This window comes from Eriocheir sinensis, chromosome 52 (assembly GCF_024679095.1).
Source record: "Eriocheir sinensis breed Jianghai 21 chromosome 52, ASM2467909v1, whole genome shotgun sequence".
In the NCBI taxonomy this organism is placed as follows: domain Eukaryota; kingdom Metazoa; phylum Arthropoda; class Malacostraca; order Decapoda; family Varunidae; genus Eriocheir; species Eriocheir sinensis.
Genome location: NC_066560.1, coordinates 6,477,543 through 6,497,374, shown reverse-complemented (window position 1 = coordinate 6,497,374; position 19,832 = coordinate 6,477,543). Strand labels below are relative to the sequence as shown.

The window sequence follows — 19,832 nt, the reverse complement described above, 5'->3', positions numbered from 1 at the left end:
ATTCTTATCTTGTAGCGAAGGGGGGTGTTAGTGTGTCTGTCTGTCTGTCTGTCTGTCTATATGTCTGCCTGTCTGTCTGTGTGTCTATCTCTGTGTCTGTCTGTCTGTCTATATGTCTGCCTGTATGTCTGTCTGTATGTCTATCTCTGTGTCTGTCTGTCTGTCTGTATGTCTGTCTGTATGTCTATCTGTGTCTGTCTAGGTTTGTTTGTCTTCCTCTGCCTGTCTGTGTCTGCATTTCTGTCTGTCTATCTGTCTGTATCTGTGTCTGTCTATCTGTCTGTTTTTGTCTCAGGGAGAGGACATACACTTTATAGCATGAATTCTCTCTCTCTCTCTCTCTCTCTCTCTCTCTCTCTCTCTCTCTCTCTCACCTGAAGGGAAGTTCCGGCCCTGCTTCAGCCACCTAATCGGGGCTTCGAGCGGTGGCTGGCATCCCGGCTGGTGTTTGCCTCCGTTGGGGTAGAAGTCGAGGTGGCCCACTGCTTGCTCCAGCCCGTAGCCGCCGCCTGGAGAGAGGAAGCGAGGGAGTGAGTGACGGGAGGTGTGACCGTGTGAGGCTGTGCTGAATGAGTGATGGTTTGGCTGTATATGTATGTGTGAGAGGGATGTGAGAAAAAGTGAAGTGTGGGGAAAGAAGAATATAAATTAGAAGAAAAAGAAGAAGAAGAAGAGGAACAATAATAATAGTAATAAGAAGAGCAAGAACAAGAAGAAGCAGAGGTTGAAGAAAAAGAAGAAGGAAAGAAAAACATGAATTAGATAGATAGATAGATAGATAAAAATATAGAAACCACGAAATAAAGAAAAGGAAAAATAGAAAAAAAAGATGGATGGGTAGATAAATAGATAGATAGGAGAGAGAGAGAGAGAGAGAGAGAGAGAGAGAGAGAGAGAGAGAGAGAGAGAGAGAGAGAGAGAGAGAGAGAGAGGAAGAAGATGAGGAGAAGAGGGTGGAGAAGATGAGGGCAGGAAGGATGAATCGGAGAAAGACACGGAAGGGAGTTGGGAAAAGAGGAAGATATATGAGAGGAGGAGGAGGAGGTACTAGATGAGATAAATTCTGTAAAGGTAGGAGGAGGAGGAGGAGGAGGTACTAGATGAGATAAATTCTGAAAAGGTAGGAGGTGGACGAGGAGGAGGAGGAGGTACTAGATGAGATAAATTCTGTAAAGGTAGGAGGAGGAGGAGGAGGAGGTACTAGATGAGATAAATTCTGAAAAGGTAGGAGGAGGAAGAGGAGGAGGAGGAGGTACTAGATGAGATAAATTCTGTAAAGGTAGGAGGAGGAGGAGGAGGTACTAGATGAGATAAATTCTGAAAAGGTAGGAGGAGGAGGAGGAGGAGGAGGTACTAGATGAGATAAATTCTGTAAAGGTAGGAGGAGGAGGAGGAGGAGGAGGAGGAGGTACTAGATGAGATAAATTCTGTAAAGGTAGGAGGAGGAGGAGGAGGAGGTACTAGATGAGATAAATTCTGAAAAGGTAGGAGGAGGAGGAGGAGGAGGAGGTACTAGATGAGATAAATTCTGAAAAGGTAGGAGGAGGAGGAGGAGGAGGAGGAGGAGGTACTAGATGAGATAAATTCTGTAAAGGTAGGAGGAGGAGGAGGAGGAGGTACTAGATGAGATAAATTCTGAAAAGGTAGGAGGAGGAGGAGGAGGAGGAGGTACTAGATGAGATAAATTCTGAAAAGGTAGGAGGAGGAGGAGGAGGAGGAGGTACTAGATGAGATAAATTCTGAAAAGGTAGGAGGAGGAAGAGGAGGAGGAGGAGGTACTAGATGAGATAAATTCTGTAAAGGTAGGAGGAGGAGGAGGAGGAGGTACTAGATGAGATAAATTCTGAAAAGGTAGGAGGAGGAGGAGGAGGAGGTACTAGATGAGATAAATTCTGAAAAGGTAGGAGGAGGAGGAGGAGGAGGAGGTACTAGATGAGATAAATTCTGAAAAGGTAGGAGGAGGAGGAGGAGGAGGAGGAGGAGGTACTAGATGAGAGACATTCTAAAAAGGTAGGAGGAGGAGGAGGAGGAGGAGGAGGTACTAGATGAGATAAATTCTAAAAAGGTAGGAGGAGGAGGAGGAGGAGGTACTAGATGAGATAAATTCTGAAAAGGTAGGAGGAGGAGGAGGAGGAGGAGGTACTAGATGAGATAAATTCTGAAAAGGTAGGAGGAGGAGGAGGAGGAGGAGGAGGTACTAGATGAGATAAATTCTGAAAAGGTAGGAGGAGGAGGAGGAGGAGGTACTAGATGAGATAAATTCTGAAAAGGTAGGAGGAGGAGGAGGAGGAGGTACTAGATGAGATAAATTCTGAAAAGGTAGGAGGAGGAGGAGGAGGAGGAGGAGGAGGAGGAGGTACTAGATGAGATAAATTCTGAAAAGGTAGGAGGAGGAGGAGGAGGAGGAGGTACTAGATGAGATAAATTCTGAAAAGGTAGGAGGAGGAGGAGGAGGAGGTACTAGATGAGATAAATTCTGAAAAGGTAGGAGGAGGAGGAGGAGGTACTAGATGAGATAAATTCTGAAAAGGTAGGAGGAGGAGGAGGAGGAGGAGGTACTAGACGAGATAAATTCTAAAAAGGCAACAGAAAATTCCGCGGAAAAGAAACAACAAAAAAACGCTAATGACTCAGGAGGAAAATAAAGTAGGAGAGAGAGAGAGAGAGAGAGAGAGAGAGAGAGAGAGAGAGAGAGAGAGAGAGAGAGAGAGAGAGAGAGAGAGAGAGAGAGAGAGAGAGAGAGAGAGAGAGAGACCTTGTTTATTTGACGTAGACTATTATCTGCATAAAACAAAAACAAAAACATGTGGGTGGGTTTCGGGGTACAAATATAAATTTTCACTTCAATGATGACCTTACTGTTTTTTTTCATCTCACTCACTCTCTCTCTCTCTCTCTCTCTCTCTCAAGCAGTCATTTCCTGGTCCCTGTAGCTTTTGAGAGAGAGAGAGAGAGAGAGAGAGAGAGAGAGAGAGAGAGAGAGAGAGAGAGAGAGAGAGATAACAAAGGTGGTGGAGGTGAGCAGTGAAAGCGAGATAAAAAAGAGAGCAAGTGTACCTCTTATCGACAGGTGCCGTGAAATCTAATCGCTGAGGAAAACAAGAATTATCGTGCCTTTAGAAAGAACTAATATGCGTGAAGAAAGATAAAGATATAAAAAAGGATTATTATTGTTTTTTTCTAGTTCTTGTAGTTTTTCTTATTATTTCTTTTTCTTCTTTCTTGATTCTTCTTCTTCTTCTTTTTCTATTGGTTAAGTTTGGTTCCTATTCTTTAATGTCATCGTCATCACCATCTTTATCTTTCGTCTTCCTCTTCTATTATCATCAGCCCAACACAGTCTTCTTCTTCTTCTTCTTTTTCTTCTTCTTTTTCTCCTTATTCGTCTTCTTCTCCGCCTTCTTTGTCTTCTTTCTCGTCTGCATCGTCTTCTTCTCCGTCTTCTCCTCCGTCTTCTCCGTCTTCTCCTCCGTCTTCTTCTCCGTCTTCTCCTCCGTCTTCTTCTCCGTCTTCTCCTCCGTCTTCTCCGTTTTCTTCTTCTCCGTCTTCTCCGTTTTCTTCTCCGTCTTCTTCCGCCTCTTCATTTTCATGGTCTTCTAGTTCTTGTTCTTGTTCCTCTCATTATCATTATTACCGTTATCATCATTTAAGCCCAGTATCACACCTTTATAAATTATACCGAGGCTGTTCCACGCTGTTTGGAGTTTCGCTGCATCGTTGAGCGAGTTTTGGGGTGAGTCAAGATTGCTCAACGAAGGTCGCCAACGTTGTGTGTGTATATGTGTGTGTGTGTGTGTGTGTGTGTGTGTCATGTCATCGGCCACCACATTAATCTTGCTGAGCTGATGCAATTTTTATATATATTGTTTTTACAGCCAGACGCATAACGGATACACTATGGCCTTGGCGTGAAGCTGACGGGGAGACTGTTCTGTAGTGCGGTGATCATCCGTAAACAAGGCAATATGACGATAAATTTAACGTTAGAAAAAAATATGTGTACGGACAACACTATCTCTTTACACCTTGTTGGATTTGTCACGTGTGTGTGTGTGTGTGTGTGTGTGTGTGTGTGTGTGTGTGTGTGTGTGTGTGTGTGTGTGAGTGTGTGTGTGTGTGTGTGCGCTCTTACGTACTTGTAGTTTATATCTATGTGTGTTTTTACGAGATTAAGTTAAGCTCCAAAGAAGATAAAGAAGAAGAAATGAAAGTAGATACAGATATAGATAGATAGATAGATAAAGAGTTAATACACTTATAAAAACACAAATTAGATAAAAAAAAAATCATCATGTAGGTAAGATCACACACACACACACACACGCACACACTAAAAAAAAGAGTTACGAAAGTGTTGTCCTTACAGCTGCAGAAGGCAAAGACGACGAATTATACAAAGAAAGTGTAAAAAAAAAGGAAGTTGCTCTTACTGCTGTTAAAGGAGAAGACAACAAATCCTCCAGAGAAAGAATAAAGAAAGAGTTGTCCTTATTACTACTGAACGTCGAATCCTCCAAAGACAGAAACACTTATATAACACAAATGAGGACAAAAGGCGATCAAGAATGCTGGAAGAAAAAAGATGATCAAGCGGCGGCGGGGAAAGAAGAGAACGATATGGAAATGATAGGCTGTGGAGATGAAGAAAGAAATAAAGAAAGAGAAAAATAAAGAAAGAGAGAAAAAGAACAAGAACAAGAAGAACAGGAACAGGAAAAAGAAGAAGACGAAGAAGAGCAAGAAGAATAAGAAGAATAAGAATAATAATAATAAGAAGAGCAAGAAGAAGAAGAAGAAGAGCAAGAAGAAGAAGAAGAAGAAGAAGAAGGAGGCGAAGAAGAAGAAGGAGGCGAAGAAGAAGAAGACGAAGAAACATAAGAACATAGGGAGACTGCAAGAGAACGAGTAAGAAAGTAATTCAAGAAAGTGAGAAAAAGAGGAAGAAAACGCTTGACGAAAAAAGTAATATGAAGAGTAAACAAACAAAAGAAAACAGATAGGAAAACAAAAAGGGAAAAAAATGAAGCAAGAAACAATACTACAAAGATAAGAAGAAACAGCCGAAGTCGGGAGTCGTTACACAGGCTAAAATCCCAGACGACCTCACTGGACTGGACTGGAGGTTCGCTTACTGAGGGTGAAGGGAAGGGTGTCGGTGTGAATGACGTCGACGAGGAGGGCGTCTGAGGGGTCGAGGCGCACGCTGGGAGGCATGTTTTGGAAGAATGGTTCGGCGGGGTCAAGTCCTGTTATTCTGCCGAGGCCAGGCACGCGCTCCCCGGTGTATCCTGCGGCGGAGGAGAGAAGAGAACTATATGACAATGGCTCCGTAGACTGTGGGGATGAAGAAGAGGAGGAAAAAGAAGAGGAAGAAGAAGAAAAAGAAGAGGAAGAAGAAGAAGAAGGAGCCGAAGAAGACAAAGAAGAAAACGAGAATAAAGATAAGATGAAGAATAACAATAAGACGAAGAATAACAAGAAGACGAAGCCGAATACGAAGACGACGACGAAGATGAAGAGGACGAAGAGGAAAACAAAGAAAAAAGTAAAATAAGAGAAAAAAGAAGATAGATAGAAAAAGAGGTAGATGGAGAACAACACACACACACACACACACACACACACACACACACACACACACACGTACCCAGTATAACGCGCATCTGCTTGTTCACTTGTTCTTCGTCGCCTTGAAAGGAGCTCCTGCGTTATGACCTTGAGGAGGACACTCTTATGTATGCAAGGAGGAGGAGGAGGAGGGGACAGGTGTAGTTGTTCATGCCGGAGGGAGAGATGAAGATACATATAGCGTAATTAATTTGCATGGAGAGGGACAAACAAAGGAAGATGTGGCTGTCGTCCGGCTTAGTAAGGAACCGCTACTTCTGGGATGAGGACGGGAACGAAAACGAAAAGAAAAAAGTGAGAAAAAAGAAGAAAGTGGTTTACGAAAAGAAGTAGGAGGAAGAAAAAACAAACGAATGGATGAAACGGATGTAGCAAAAAATAAATAAAAGTATACATAAGAAAAAAAAGATAAATTAAAGGAGAAAGATGAGAAAATAGAAGTTCCAAAGCAAAAACCGACAAACACACAAAAAAAACTAAAAACAACCAAGAAAACACGGTATGCAGGAGAGAGAGAGAGAGAGAGAGAGAGAGAGAGAGAGAGAGAGAGAGAGAGAGAGAGAGAGAGAGAGAGAAGAAGCAAAAACAAAAGATAAACAATAGGAAGAGGAGGAGGGGCAGGAGGTCACCACTCAACAAAGGCCAGTAGGTCGCACGGGCAGGTCAGCAGTGCCAAGGCCTTCCCGGATAGCCTTGGCCGTACCCTGATCGACCATCTTACCGTATTTGCCCATTTCCGACCAAAAACTGTCGTACCTACACAGATATCGATATTCACATACATACTTATTGTTAAAATCGGTAATTATTGATGTTTTTGGCGATATTTATGGGTCAGAAAGCGGAAAATTACAATGCTTTCTTTTGGGCACTCATCGATACACTCTTTTATAGGGGGAACCCGCTACCCGCGTCCTGTATGGCCACTCGCATTAGATAACATGTGTTTGTTCTTGCCTCTGACCCGCCAGGCATCCCGCTACCCTCTACCCTCCCAGCAAACCGCGTGCAGTATGGCCGCGCACTTACTGTAAAAAAAAAAAAAAAATAAATAACGGTGCAGGCTCGTCCTTACCAGCGAGGTGCGCGCCGAGGGAGTGGCCGATGAGGTGCACGTCTGCGGGGTTGATGGAGGTGTGCTTGATGAAGTTCGCGATCTCGAGGGCCGCCAGCCGAGAGTTTGCCGACGCCTGACTGTACAGACCCAGGGAGCCGCCCGTCCAGTCCACATAGATCGCGTTGTAGTCCCCGACCTCCAGCAGCGCGTCTATCAGCTCCTGCAGGGCAACAAAACATCGTCAATTTGTAAAAAAGAGAGGGTGAAAGAACCGAAGCTATCCTAACCTAACCTAACCCTTCTTCTTCTCCAGTCCAGTCCACATAGACCACGTTGTTGTTCCCGGCCTCCAGTAGCGCTTGTAATACCTCCTGTTGGGCAACACAACACCGTCAACTTGTAAAAAAGAGAAGATGAAAGGACCGAAGCTATCCTAACCTAACCTAACCCTTCTGCTCCAGTCCAGTTCACATAGACCACGTTGTTGTTCCCGGCCTTCAGCGGCGCTTGTAATACCTCCTGAAGGGCATCACAACACCGTCAACTTGTAAAAAAGAGAAGGTGAAAGAACCGAAGCTATCCTTACCTAACCTAACCTAACCCTTCTGCTCCAGTCCAGTTCACATAGACCACGTTGTTGTTCCCGGTCTCAAGTAACGCCTGTACCACCTCCTGCAGGGCATTAAAACACCGTCAGGTTGGAAAATAGAGAAGATAAAAGGACCGAAGTAATCGTAACCTAACCTAACCTAATCCTTCTTCTGCTCCAGTCCAGTTCACATAGACCATGTTGTAGATCCCGGTCTCCAGTAGCGCTTGTAATACCTCCTGAAGGGCATCACAACACCGTCAACTTGTAAAAAAGAGAAAGTGAAAGAACCGAAGCTATCCTAACCTAACCTAACTTCACCGAAAGAGTCACCAGTACAATCCCCATATTCAGACCTGCAGCATCACCATCAGTGTCTATCTGTATGTCTATCTAGCAATTTTATCCCTCTTATCATCTATTTATCAACCCCTTTATCTATCTATGTCTCTCCGTTTACCTGTTTGTCTAGCGACCTCGTCCTAGCAAAGGCATCATATCTATTTTGGTTCCGCAGCAACAAAGGTATTTCTGTGTGTATAATTGTATGTTCGTGTGTGTGCGTATGTGTGTGCGTGTGTGGATACGCAGTTAGCAGGCATAATAGTGTTTGCGCAGCGACTGTCAACAATGGTGAGTAGACAGACAGACTATCTATCGTTGACGGATGTGTTTGTACCCAGGTAGTTAGTTAGTTAGTTAGTTAGTTAGTTAGTTAATAGTTAGTTAGTTAGTTAGTCAGTTAATTAATCAGTTAGTTAATAGTTAGTTAGTTAGTTAGTTAGTCAGTCAGTCACCCAACACGAGGACTGGAAGGATGAAGGCGAGTAAGTATAAAGAGGTGAGCGCTCTTTAAACCTCCTTCCGGCTTGTATATAAGGAAAGAAAGAAAGAAAGAATAAAAAGAATGACTATTTGAGAGAGAGAGAGAGAGGAAAATAACACAAAGCCGTGACGTAGAAAAGAATGCAAGATAAATGGAGGAAAGAATGAAAAGAAGACCGGAAATAATGCTCTCTCTCTCTCTCTCTCTCTCTCTCTCTCTCATGCATGTCACCTGGGAGGGTTACTCAGTCATGTGTGTCTGTACGTGGGCGACCTTGTGATGTAACGACGCTGAGGTTTTAACTATTTTTACGGGGTTACACAACAACACCTTCCGACACACCACCCACACAATAGTGGAGGGCGACACCACCAGTTATTTGTAATCGCGATTACTGATTACTTTGGATAAAAGTAATTGATTACCTTTAAGATTACTGGATTCTGAGATTATGGGTTTGTTTTTCCCTGCCCCTCCTCACAGTGCCAGCCCAGCACCCACTGCCATCACTGCAGTGCCTAGGCTCTATACAAGTTCGTGCCGCCCTGGGTGCCGCCCTGGGTGCCCCCTTCATGTTTTTTCTCAATTTCCATGTCAAGTTTTTTTTTTAATTAGCTACTTTTTTCTCTGGTTTAGAATTCTAATTCAGAAACCTGTTCATTGTTCTAAAGCTTATTAAAGTAAAAAGTAAGCTTAGCAACAGCTTAATAAAGTAATTGTTTCAAGGATTCGATTACTGAAAAAAATACAACAATATTTTTCAAGGAGTAATCTATGTAATCGATTACAAATAAACGATTACGCTCGCTCTGCCACACTCACACAAACACCCGTCCACCTGCACCCGCACACAGATCCAACCGCCCCCACAACCCCCGCAAACATACACGAAAATGACCCCTCTCCCTCCCCCCACACATGAGAACAAGGCCACCTCCCACTCGTCCACTCCACACACCCACACTACCCATCCACACCAACACACGGAAACATCCTCCCCTTCCACAAACTGGAACAACACCCAACACATACACACATGAAGAAGTTCCCTTGCACCCACACTCACACATCCACACCCACAACATCTTCCTCCCTCCCCACCACAAAGACAACCAAACCCACAGCTGCCTGCCTCTAGTCTACACAATGGTACCCCACCCACCCACAACCTCCCTCCCTCCCTACACAGGAACAACCCCTCCCCTCACACACAGACACCCACACCCACAACCTCCTTCTCCCCCTACACACACAGGAACAACCCCTCCCCTCACACACAAACACCCACACCCACAACCTCCCTCCCCCCCTACACACACATGAACAACCCCCCCCCTCACACACAGACCCCAACACCCACAACCTCCTTCTCCCCCCTACACACACAGGAACAACCCCTCCCCTCACACACACACACTCACAACCTTTTCCCCCTACACACACAGGAACAGCCCCTTCCCTCACACACCCACACTCACAACCTCCCTCCCCCCGACACACAAGAGAACAACCCCATCCACACACATAGGAAAATCACTCCTTCCCAGACACCAGAAAACGACCGTCCCTTCCTCCGCCACATACACACCCTCTCCCCCCTTACGCACACTAGGACAACGCCCCACTACCCCCTCACAGAACCCCCCCCCTCCCTCTCAACCACCCACCCATACATTGAGACACCCACCTCCAGCCAGGGCATATCCCGTCCGTTGAGAAAGCCGTGGATCACAAACTTGGTGGGCCGCTTTGGGTTGAAGGAGGAGCCCAGGCGAGACAGGTCCAGCGCTGAGATTGAGAAGCCCTCCGGTTGGTCTCGCGTGTGTACTTCGAAGGTCACGTTCACCACCTCCCGCGGCTCCGCCCTGACGTTGATGGCGCGGTAGCGTTCATTGTAGAAGTCTTCTCCCGTCGTTAGGCAGCCCAGCCCATCGAAGCACTGCAGTCTCGGGGCGGGCGGGTGCGTGCTGTCTGAAGGGGTAGAGGAAGGTGTTAATGTCCGTTTGTTGTTAAGTTTTTGGTTTGTTTCTTCGGGAGGTTAAAATTGTATATGGAGACAGCACGACAATCATTAGACTCCATAACAAAAGCGAGAACATTAGAATTAAGGAGTACATCAGCCAAGGTGACCTGGGTGTTGAACCTCGGTGCACTTCCAAAATATGCCTCCCAGCCCTTCACTTGCCGACATTCAGTTTCTTGGAGCTTCTGGATCGGGTGGAGAGGGTGGGGTTGTAGGCTATCAGGTCTTGCGTGAAGGCGGGAAGGTTCTGTACGAGCCTCGTCAGCAGCATCGGAAAGGTGTTGGACGACTCCTCACGAACCGTAATGATACCGAAGGAGGAGGAAGCCGCGACCACTAGAAGCAACCCAACGCACAGCCACGCAGACCCTGGAAAATAAGTGAATGAAGAAGGGTGTGAACGACATTAATATTGGGTCGTATTATGAGATATTTCGTCGCCCAAGAACACATATCTAACAAGGCTTTCGTAGGAGTTGTAGGCATTTCCAGTAGTAGTTTTTTGACCCTGGTAGTAGTTTGACCCTTCTACTGTACCATTAACCTGAAGAAACACTCATTAGAACCCGACTGACCTCCTCTTTGACCTTTAGAAATAGCTGATGTGAGAAGCGAAGTGTTTTATAATACCAACCTATTAAATTTAGTGTCTCGTTTACATTCCTTTACTTTTCCTTTCTTTTCCTTCCTTCGTTTTCCGTGTAGCTCGTGTTTTCTTTTTTCTTTCTTTCCTTTCGTTTATATTTTTTCATCGCCATCCCAAATTCATTAAAGAAAAACGGATGAGAAGGAAATATAAGTGAGTAAGTATGTGGGTGGGACAGTAGATGAAGGAATAAGAAGAAAATAAGTCTATGTAAAAGTGTGTGAAAGAGGTACGAAACGAGGGAAAAGGCGGAGAAGAAAAATGAGTTAAGTGAATAAGTAAGTGGATGAGATGACGAAGGAGAGGACTGAAAAAAAAAAGTGAGTGAAGACGTGAGTGAATGAGATACTAGCCAAAAAAGTTAGGAAGAAAAATAAGTGAAGTGAATAAGTTTGTGAATGAGATGACGAAAGAAGGAATAAGAGGAAAATAAGGTGTGTGAGGGAATGTGAATGAGATCAGAGGCGAAAGAATAATAATAGGAAAGGAAAATAAAAATAAAAATGAATGAATACGTGTGTGAATGAAATACTATAGACGAAAGGAGAAGAAGAGGAATGTATAGAGAAGTAGAAAATGGAGAAAATGAAAAAAATGTTAATGAATGCCCTCCACTTCCCCCCCCCACACACACACAAAAAAAAAGGAAAGAAATAAAAGAACAAGGAATATATTTAACGAAGAATCCAGTCACCTACTAATACTAATACTGAGAGAGAGAGAGAGAGAGAAGAGTGGTGGGGTGGACGAAGGCCGTCTCGTAGGCCTTGGGTGGACGTGGCTGTGGACGGACTGACTGATATGGTGACATCTAATAAGAACATAAGAACTCTGTACTCTGTACAGATTCTAACATCTTGATATCCATTCTATAGAAGGGTGACCAGAACTGAACCGCATAACATGTTTCAACGCGCGCTGTAGCATCTCGCTTATATGGAAGGATTATCCTTTATTGACTTTATTTACTTATTGGGAAACATTACTTTTAAAGCATTTCATTGAAATCTGAAAAAAAAAATGCGTGTTACACCATCTCCGAGACTGATGTAACTCGCAACCGAGTTACATCCTCGGTTACATCGTTTTCTGCTTCCTGCATTAGGTTGTATCCAGACTTACATCGCTGTTGATACTTGCTGAATCCGGGCCCTGGTCAATTTCCATTCTCTTATTTGCTAAACTTTAATTACTAATTTGATATCCAACCCCTATTGTTAATTATATTTTAAATATCGGCCACAGAGGAGGGCGGAGATGATGCGGACACTTTAAAAAATAATATTCTTGAAGCATCAGTGTAATTTTGTTGACCTCAAAATGTTCCTTCATCATTTGGCTCTTTATGTTGTTAATATCACACTCGTGGCTGTTTCCAGTTTTCAACAACAGGTGATGAAACACAATGTTCAAAATCGCCCGAACCATCCCTCCCCGTGGTGACGGTTCGGCCCGGGAGGCGGGAAGGTACGGACACTCCTGTTACTCGGCATAATCTTAATATAACAAATTGGATCAGCTAATAAACAAGATAATATCAATTACAAGACATTTATGTAAGTACAAAAAAATTCTCTCAGTATTTATACGAAAAAAAAGAACTATAAGAAATCTCAATAATAATGGAATTACGGTCCGGCTTCCTTCTCTTCTCACCAGCATATCAGAATATAAATCAACCAAATTAACCATTGTATAATGGTTGCAACATTTAAAGTGTTTAAACTGGTGTAAAATTAATACAAATCATGAAAAATCATCACGACCCTTTAAAAAAATAAATGGGAGGTCACACTCCACCCCAGCACGAGAGCCGCGACAGGTATTCGTGGTCTACGGCAACACCTTCGTTATGAGTCGCTGCTTCACCGTAATAATGCACAATCAGCTGCTTGCCATATCCACGAGGTGAGAGCTTGAGATACACCATAAAAAATATTACACCGAAAGTGCTAAAAAATAAAAACAGACTTGTATCGAAAAATCCAGCGCTGAGAGCGTCGTTACCCTGCGGGGCAACAAGGTTTTGCTTATCCACTCAAAATTTCGTGCCGCTCAGGCCCATACGTTTTACAATAATTGCAATGCTCGGATCATCCCGCTGCTCGAATCATCACCGCTCTCGCTACTATTATTCCTGTGAGTAATCATTTTCTTTTGTAATGCTATGTAAGGATGTATAATTGCAAAGGTATGCATTATTTCGTCTGAGGTTGTCTCCAAACTGGTCAATTCCTACCTGGCTCATGGTATGGATCCTGTTTAATATGATTTTCTCACCAGTCCCTTCACTCCTTCGGCCGAGGCATCTCACGACCTAAACGTTCCAGGGTCCGAAACGTCTTACGGCCGAATTTTTTAACGGCCTAAATAACATGCGGCCTAAAGTTGTAACGACCGAACAGGATCACGACCGAAAAACTACGGCCGAATAGTCCCGAACTCTTTCTTTCTGTCTACTTAATTTTCTGTCCGATTCTCTGTTTCTTACTGTCTGTGTCTGTGTGTATGTCTGTGTGTCTCTGTGTGTCTCTGTGTGTGTCTGTGTGGGTCTATGTGTGTCTGTGTGTGTCTGTGTGTTTCTGTGTGTGTGTGTGTGTGTGTGTGTGTGTGTGTGTGTGTGTGTGTGTGTGTGTGTGTGTGTGTGTGTGTGTGTGTGTGTGTGTGTGTGTGTGTGTGTGTGTGTGTGTGTGTGTGTGTGTGTGTGTTTCTGTGTCTGTCTCTGTGTGTGTCTCTGTGTCCGAGGCTCTCTGTGTCCGAGGCTCTCTGTGTGTGTGGCTCTCTGTGTCTGTGGCTCTCTGTGTGTGTGGCTCTCTGTGTGTGTGGCTCTCTGTGTGTGTGTGGCTCTCTGTGTGTGTGTGTCTCTCTGTGTGTGTCTCGCTCTCTGTGTGTCTCTCTCTCTCTGTGTGTGTGGCTGTGTGTGTGTGTGGGTCTCTGTGTGTGTGGCTGTGTGTGTGTGTGGCTCTCTGTGTGTGTGGCTCTCTGTGTGTGTGGCTCTCTGTGTGTGTGGCTCTCTGTGTGTGTGGCTCTCTGTGTGTGTGGCTCTCTGTGTGTGTGGCTCTCTGTGTGTGTGGCTCTCTGTGTGTGTGGCTCTCTGTGTCCGAGGCTCTCTGTGTGTGTGGCTCTCTGTGTGTGTGGCTCTCTGTGTGTGTGGCTCTCTGTGTGTGTGGCTCTCTGTGTGTGTGGCTCTCTGTGTGTGTGTGGCTCTCTGTGTGTGTGTGGCTCTCTGTGTGTGTGTGGCTCTGTGTGGCTCTGTGTCTGTGGCTCTCTGTGTGTGTGGCTCTCTGTGTGTGTGGCTCTGTGTGTGTGGCTCTCTGTGTCTGTGGCTCTCTGTGTGTGTGGCTCTCTGTGTGTGTGGCTCTCTGTGTGTGTGGCTCTCTGTGTGTGTGGCTCTCTGTGTGTGTGGCTCTCTGTGTCTGTGGCTCTCTGTGTCTGTGGCTCTCTGTGTCTGTGGCTCTCTGTGTCTGAGGCTCTCTGTGTCTGTGGCTCTCTCTGTGTCTGGGCTCTGTGTCTGAGGCTCTCTGTGTCTGAGGCTCTCTGTGTCTGAGGCTCTCTGTGTCTGTGGCTCTCTGTGTGTGTGGCTCTCTGTGTCCGAGGCTCTCTGTGTCCGAGGCTCTCTGTGTCCGAGGCTCTCTGTGTGTGTGGCTCTCTGTGTCTGTGGCTCTCTGTGTGTGTGGCTCTCTGTGTCTGAGGCTCTCTGTGTCTGTGGCTCTCTGTGTGTGTGGCTCTCTGTGTCTGAGGCTCTCTGTGTCTGAGGCTCTCTGTGTCTGAGGCTCTCTGTGTCTGAGGCTCTCTGTGTCTGAGGCTCTCTGTGTCTGAGGCTCTCTGTGTCTGAGGCTCTCTGTGTCTGAGGCTCTCTGTGTGTGTGTGGCTCTCTGTGTGTGTGGCTCTCTGTGTCTGAGGCTCTCTGTGTCTGAGGCTCTCTGTGTCTGAGGCTCTCTGTGTGTGTGGCTCTCTGTGTCTGAGGCTCTCTGTGTGTGTGGCTCTCTGTGTCTGAGGCTCTCTGTGTCTGAGGCTCTCTGTGTCTGAGGCTCTCTGTGTCTGAGGCTCTCTGTGTCTGAGGCTCTCTGTGTCTGAGGCTCTCTGTGTCTGAGGCTCTCTGTGTGTGTGGCTCTCTGTGTCTATGGCTCTCTGTGTCTGTGGCTCTCTGTGTGTGTGGCTCTCTGTGTGAGTGGCTCTCTGTGTCTGAGGCTCTCTGTGTCTGAGGCTCTCTGTGTCTGAGGCTCTCTGTGTGTGTGGCTCTCTGTGTCTGAGGCTCTCTGTGTCTGAGGCTCTCTGTGTCTGAGGCTCTCTGTGTCTGAGGCTCTCTGTGTCTGAGGCTCTCTGTGTCTGAGGCTCTCTGTGTCTGTGGCTCTGTGTCTGGCTCTGTGTCTGTGGCTCTCTGTTCAGTGTGGCTCTGTGTGTGTGGCTCTCTGTGTCTGAGGCTCTCTGTGTCTGAGGCTCTCTGTGTCTGAGGCTCTCTGTGTCTGAGGCTCTCTGTGTGTGTGTGGCTCTCTGTGTGTGTGGCTCTCTGTGTCTGAGGCTCTCTGTGTCTGAGGCTCTCTGTGTCTGAGGCTCTCTGTGTCTGAGGCTCTCTGTGTCTGAGGCTCTCTGTGTCTGTGGCTCTCTGTGTGTGTGGCTCTCTGTGTCTGAGGCTCTCTGTGTGTGTGGCTCTCTGTGTGTGTGGCTCTCTGTGTGTGTGGCTCTCTGTGTGTGTGGCTCTCTGTGTGTGTGGCTCTCTGTGTCTGTGGCTCTCTGTGTCTGTGGCTCTCTGTGTGTGTGGCTCTCTGTGTGTGTGGCTCTCTGTGTGTGTGGCTCTCTGTGTCTGTGGCTCTCTGTGTCTGTGGCTCTCTGTGTCTGTGTGTGTGTGTGTGTGTGGCCTCTGTGTGTGGCTCTCTGTGTGTGTGTCTGTGTCTGTGGCTCTGTGTGTGTGGCTCTGTGTCTGTGGCTCTCTGTGTGTGTGGCTCTCTGTGTCTATGGCTCTCTGTGTCTGTGGCTCTCTGTGTCTGTGGCTCTCTGTGTCTGTGGCTCTCTGTGTCTGTGGCTCTCTGTGTGTGTGGCTCTCTGTGTCTGTGGCTCTCTGTGTGTGTGGCTCTCTGTGTGTGTGACTCTGTGTCTGTGGCTCTCTGTGTGTGTGGCTCTCTGTGTCTGTGGCTCTCTGTGTGTGTGGCTCTCTGTGTCTGTGGCTCTCTGTGTGTGTGTGGCTCTCTGTGTCTGTGGCTCTCTGTGTGTGTGGCTCTCTGTGTCTGTGGCTCTCTGTGTGTGTGGCTCTCTGTGTCTGTGGCTCTGTGTGTGTGGCTCTCTGTGTGTGTGGCTCTCTGTGTGTGTGGCTCTCTGTGTCTGTGGCTCTCTGTGTCTGTGGCTCTCTGTGTGTGTGGCTCTCTGTGTGTGTGGCTCTCTGTGTGTGTGGCTCTCTGTGTGTGTGTGTCTCTCTGTGTCTGTGGCTCTGTGTGTGTGTGTGTCTGTGGCTCTCTGTGTGTGTGGCTCTCTGTGTCTGTGGCTCTCTGTGTCTGTGGCTCTCTGTGTCTGTGGCTCTCTGTGTCTGTGGCTCTCTGTGTGTGTGGCTCTCTGTGTCTGTGGCTCTCTGTGTCTGTGGCTCTCTGTGTCTGTGGCTCTCTGTGTGTGTGGCTCTCTGTGTGTGAGGCTCTCTGTGTCTGTGGCTCTCTGTGTGTGTGTCTCTGTGTCTGTGGCTTTCTGTGTCTGTGGCTTTCTGTGTCTGTGGCTTTCTGTGTCTGTGGCTTTCTGTGTCTGTGGCTCTCTGTTTGTCCGTGTTTCTGTTTGTCTGTGGCTCTGTGTTTGTGGCTGTCTGTATTTCTGTGCGTCTGTGTTTCTGTGTCTGTGGCTCTCTGTTAAGTCTGGCTCCCTGTTAAGTCCGGCTCCCTGTTAAGTGTGGCTCTCTGTTCAGTGTGGCTCTCTGTTCAGTGTGGCTCTCTGTTCAGTGTGGCTCTCTGTTCAGTGTGGCTCTCTGTTCAGTGTGGCTCTCTGTTCAGTGTGGCTCTCTGTTAAGTCCGGCTCTCTGTTAAGTCCGGCTCTCTGTCTGTTTAATTATATCTACTCCTCCGTCGCATCCAAGGAGGCATAAAACCCGTCCTGCCTCACCCCTGTTTCCCGCCAAGGACAGACAGACAGGTGGCGGTAAACTGTCCGCGGGTTGCAAAACTTGACGAGGAACTTTTTATTATTTATTTCTTTATTTTATACTGTTATGTATTTTGAAAGACCAGGATTTTTTAAGTTTTATTTTTCATTTTTTTCTTTGTTAATCTTTTTTTCCTCGTCGTATTGCTTATTTCCAGTTAACAAAGGATAGGAGAGAGAGAGAGAGAGAGAGAGAGAGAGAGAGAGAGAGAGAGAGAGAGAGAGAGAGAGAGAGAGAGAGAGAGAGAGAGAGAGAGAGAGAGAGAGAGAGAGAGAAAACGAGTGAGAGAACGAGAGAGAGAACGAAAGAGAGAACGAGATAAAACGAGTGAGAACGAGAGAGAAAACGAGAGAACAAGAGAGAACGGACGAGAAAACGAGCGAGACAGACAGACAGACAGACATAGGGGGAGTGATTGAGGGAGGGAGGGAAACAAGAAACACATTATAATTCCATGACTCAGCACATGTCACGCCACTCAATACTTTTACCGGCTGTGTTTTGATAACCTCCGCAGGACGTAGATTTTACACAGCCAAGGTCACAGAGGCTACGGAACAAGCAACAGCGAAGAGAGGAAGCATGACCCCCCTCCCTTACCCGCCCCCTACCACCACCACCTCTCCCGCCCTCACCTAACCCCCCCCGTCTCACATGCTCTTCGCCTCGTCCCATCCCTCGGCTCCCTCTTGCTCCCTCCCTCCCTCCTCTACGTATGACAGTCAGGGGTCTCATTATTTAAGGATCCCACAAAAGATGACCGTGAATATTAAGCTTCCTACATGACGCAAGGTTGGTCTTCTTCCTCCTCCTCCTCCTCGTTGTTGTCTTTTGATGACATACACGCAGGAAACGCCATGACAAATTGAGTCTTCTTGCTGGTAATGAAATAAATAGTTCCTCATTGTTATACTGCTGTTGATGATGATGATTGCATTTTTATAATACATACCTATACATATAAGGAAGAACGAGAGAGAGAGAGAGAGAGAGAGAGAGAGAGAGAGAGAGAGAGAGAGAGAGAGAGAGAGAGAGAGAGAGAGAGAGAGAGAGAGAGAGAGAGAGAGAGAGAGAGAATGGAAGTAAGAGCAGGTGGAATTGAGGAAAGGATGAGAGCAGATTACAGGGCGTTGAGGGAGAGAGGAAGGAATAGCGGAAATAAAGAACGTAGGGAAACTGCAAGAGGCCGAATGTTCTTATGTTACACCGTTAGAAAAATGCAGCCATCATCATAATCATCATCAGCAGAATAATAACAATGAGGAGCTGTTTATTTCTTTACCAGCAGGAAGACTCAATTTATCACGGCGTTTTTTTGGGGGGTGTTATTTACAGGCAAGAAACTCCATGACAAATTGAGTCTTAGGGCGGGACTCACAGACGCTTCCACCTCGTACATCTATTTTCAAAGGTCAAAATGGAGATTAATCGGGCTTTCATGAGTTTTTTTTCACATTCATGGTACAGAAGAAGAGTTAAACAACCACCAGGGCCATTAAACTACACCTGAAAATGCCCGAAACGCCTGCGAAAGCCTTGTCAAATATCTGTAACTGGGCGACGAAAGGTTTGAGAATACGGGTCTTAATGGTGGTAACGAAATAAATAGCTCCTCATTGTTGTTATTCTGATGATGATGATGATGATGATTGCATATTTATAACGGTGAAGGACAAGGATAAAAAACCGAACAAAATTATGGAAAAAAATATCAACGCTGGTCTCCCTCCTCAAACGCCATGACAAATTGAGTCTTCTTGCTTGGAACGAAATAAATAGCTCCTCATTGTTGTTATTCTGATGATGATGATTATGATTGCATATTTATAACGGTGAAGGACAAGGATAAAAAACCGAACAAAATTATGGAAAAAAATATCAACGCTGGTCTCCCTCCTCCTCCTCCTCCTCCTCCTCGTCGTTGTCTTTTGATAATATAAACGCAAGAAACGCCATGACAAATTGAGTCTTCTTGCTGGTAACGAAATAAATAGCTCCTCATTGTTGTTATTCTGATGATGATGATTATGATTTCATTTTTATAACGGTGAAGGACAAGGATCAAAAACCGAAGAAAATTATGGAAAAAAATATCAACGCTGGTCTTGTTCCTCCTCGTCCTCCTCCTCGTTGTCTTTTGATGATTTACACGCAAGAAACGCCATGACAAATTGAGTCTTCTTGCTGGTAACGAAATAAATAGTTCCTCATTGTTATTATTCTGCTGCTGATGATTATGATTTCATTTTTATAACGGTGAAGGACAAGGATAAAAAACCGAAGAAAATTGTGGAAAAAAATATCAACGCTGGTCTCCCTCCTCCTCCTCGTCGTTGTCTTTTGATAATATACACGCAAGAAACGCCATGACAAATTGAGTCTTCTTGCTGGTAACGAAATAAATAGCTCCTCATTGTCATTCTGCTGCTGTTAATGGTGATAATTGCATTTTTACAACGGTGAAGGACAAGGATAAAAAACCGAAGAAAATTATGGAAAAAAATATCCCCACAATGATGATGATAATGGTAAGGTTAAGTTGAGGGCATAGGTTCCAGCTACGCGTGGCCTCTGTGCTCATCTCCGTCGCATTGACCCTTAAGCCCGTGGTGTAGGAAGAACCCATTGTCCCGGAAAGTAGAAAGTTTCGTTTAGTCGGCGCAACATCTGTGGTCATATGCCGGAGAGAGACAGAAGGGGAAGGAATTATAGGAGAAGGGAACAGACCCCAGGAGACGGCACACAACCCCCGATTAATACCTGGTACCCATTCACTGCTGGGTGGACAGGGGCGCAGGGTATCGGAAAAGCCGCCCAAATTTTTCCACTCCGCCCGGGAATCGTACCCGGGCTCTCTCGGTTGTGAGGCGAGTGTGCTAACCACTGCACCACGAACCCCCCCCCCCCCCCCCCGTTATCCCGGAACACAAGGCCAGTTTGACACC

General features: G+C 46.0%; 1 protein-coding gene across 2 annotated transcripts in view; it reads right to left on the bottom strand.

Moving 5' to 3' along the window:
- LOC126982984 (pancreatic triacylglycerol lipase-like) overlaps positions 1-19,832 on the bottom strand; it is a 48,617-nt gene that overhangs the window by 6,205 nt on the left and 22,580 nt on the right. For both annotated transcript variants that reach the window (XM_050835376.1, XM_050835375.1), the window contains exons 2-6: positions 10,282-10,492; positions 9,788-10,067; positions 6,704-6,905; positions 5,133-5,288; positions 375-509 (exon numbers count right to left, since the gene is read on the bottom strand). In XM_050835376.1, the coding sequence (XP_050691333.1) occupies positions 375-509; positions 5,133-5,288; positions 6,704-6,905; positions 9,788-10,067; positions 10,282-10,394 (886 nt within the window). In that variant the 5' untranslated portion in view covers positions 10,395-10,492. The remainder of the gene's footprint in view (positions 1-374; positions 510-5,132; positions 5,289-6,703; positions 6,906-9,787; positions 10,068-10,281; positions 10,493-19,832) is intronic.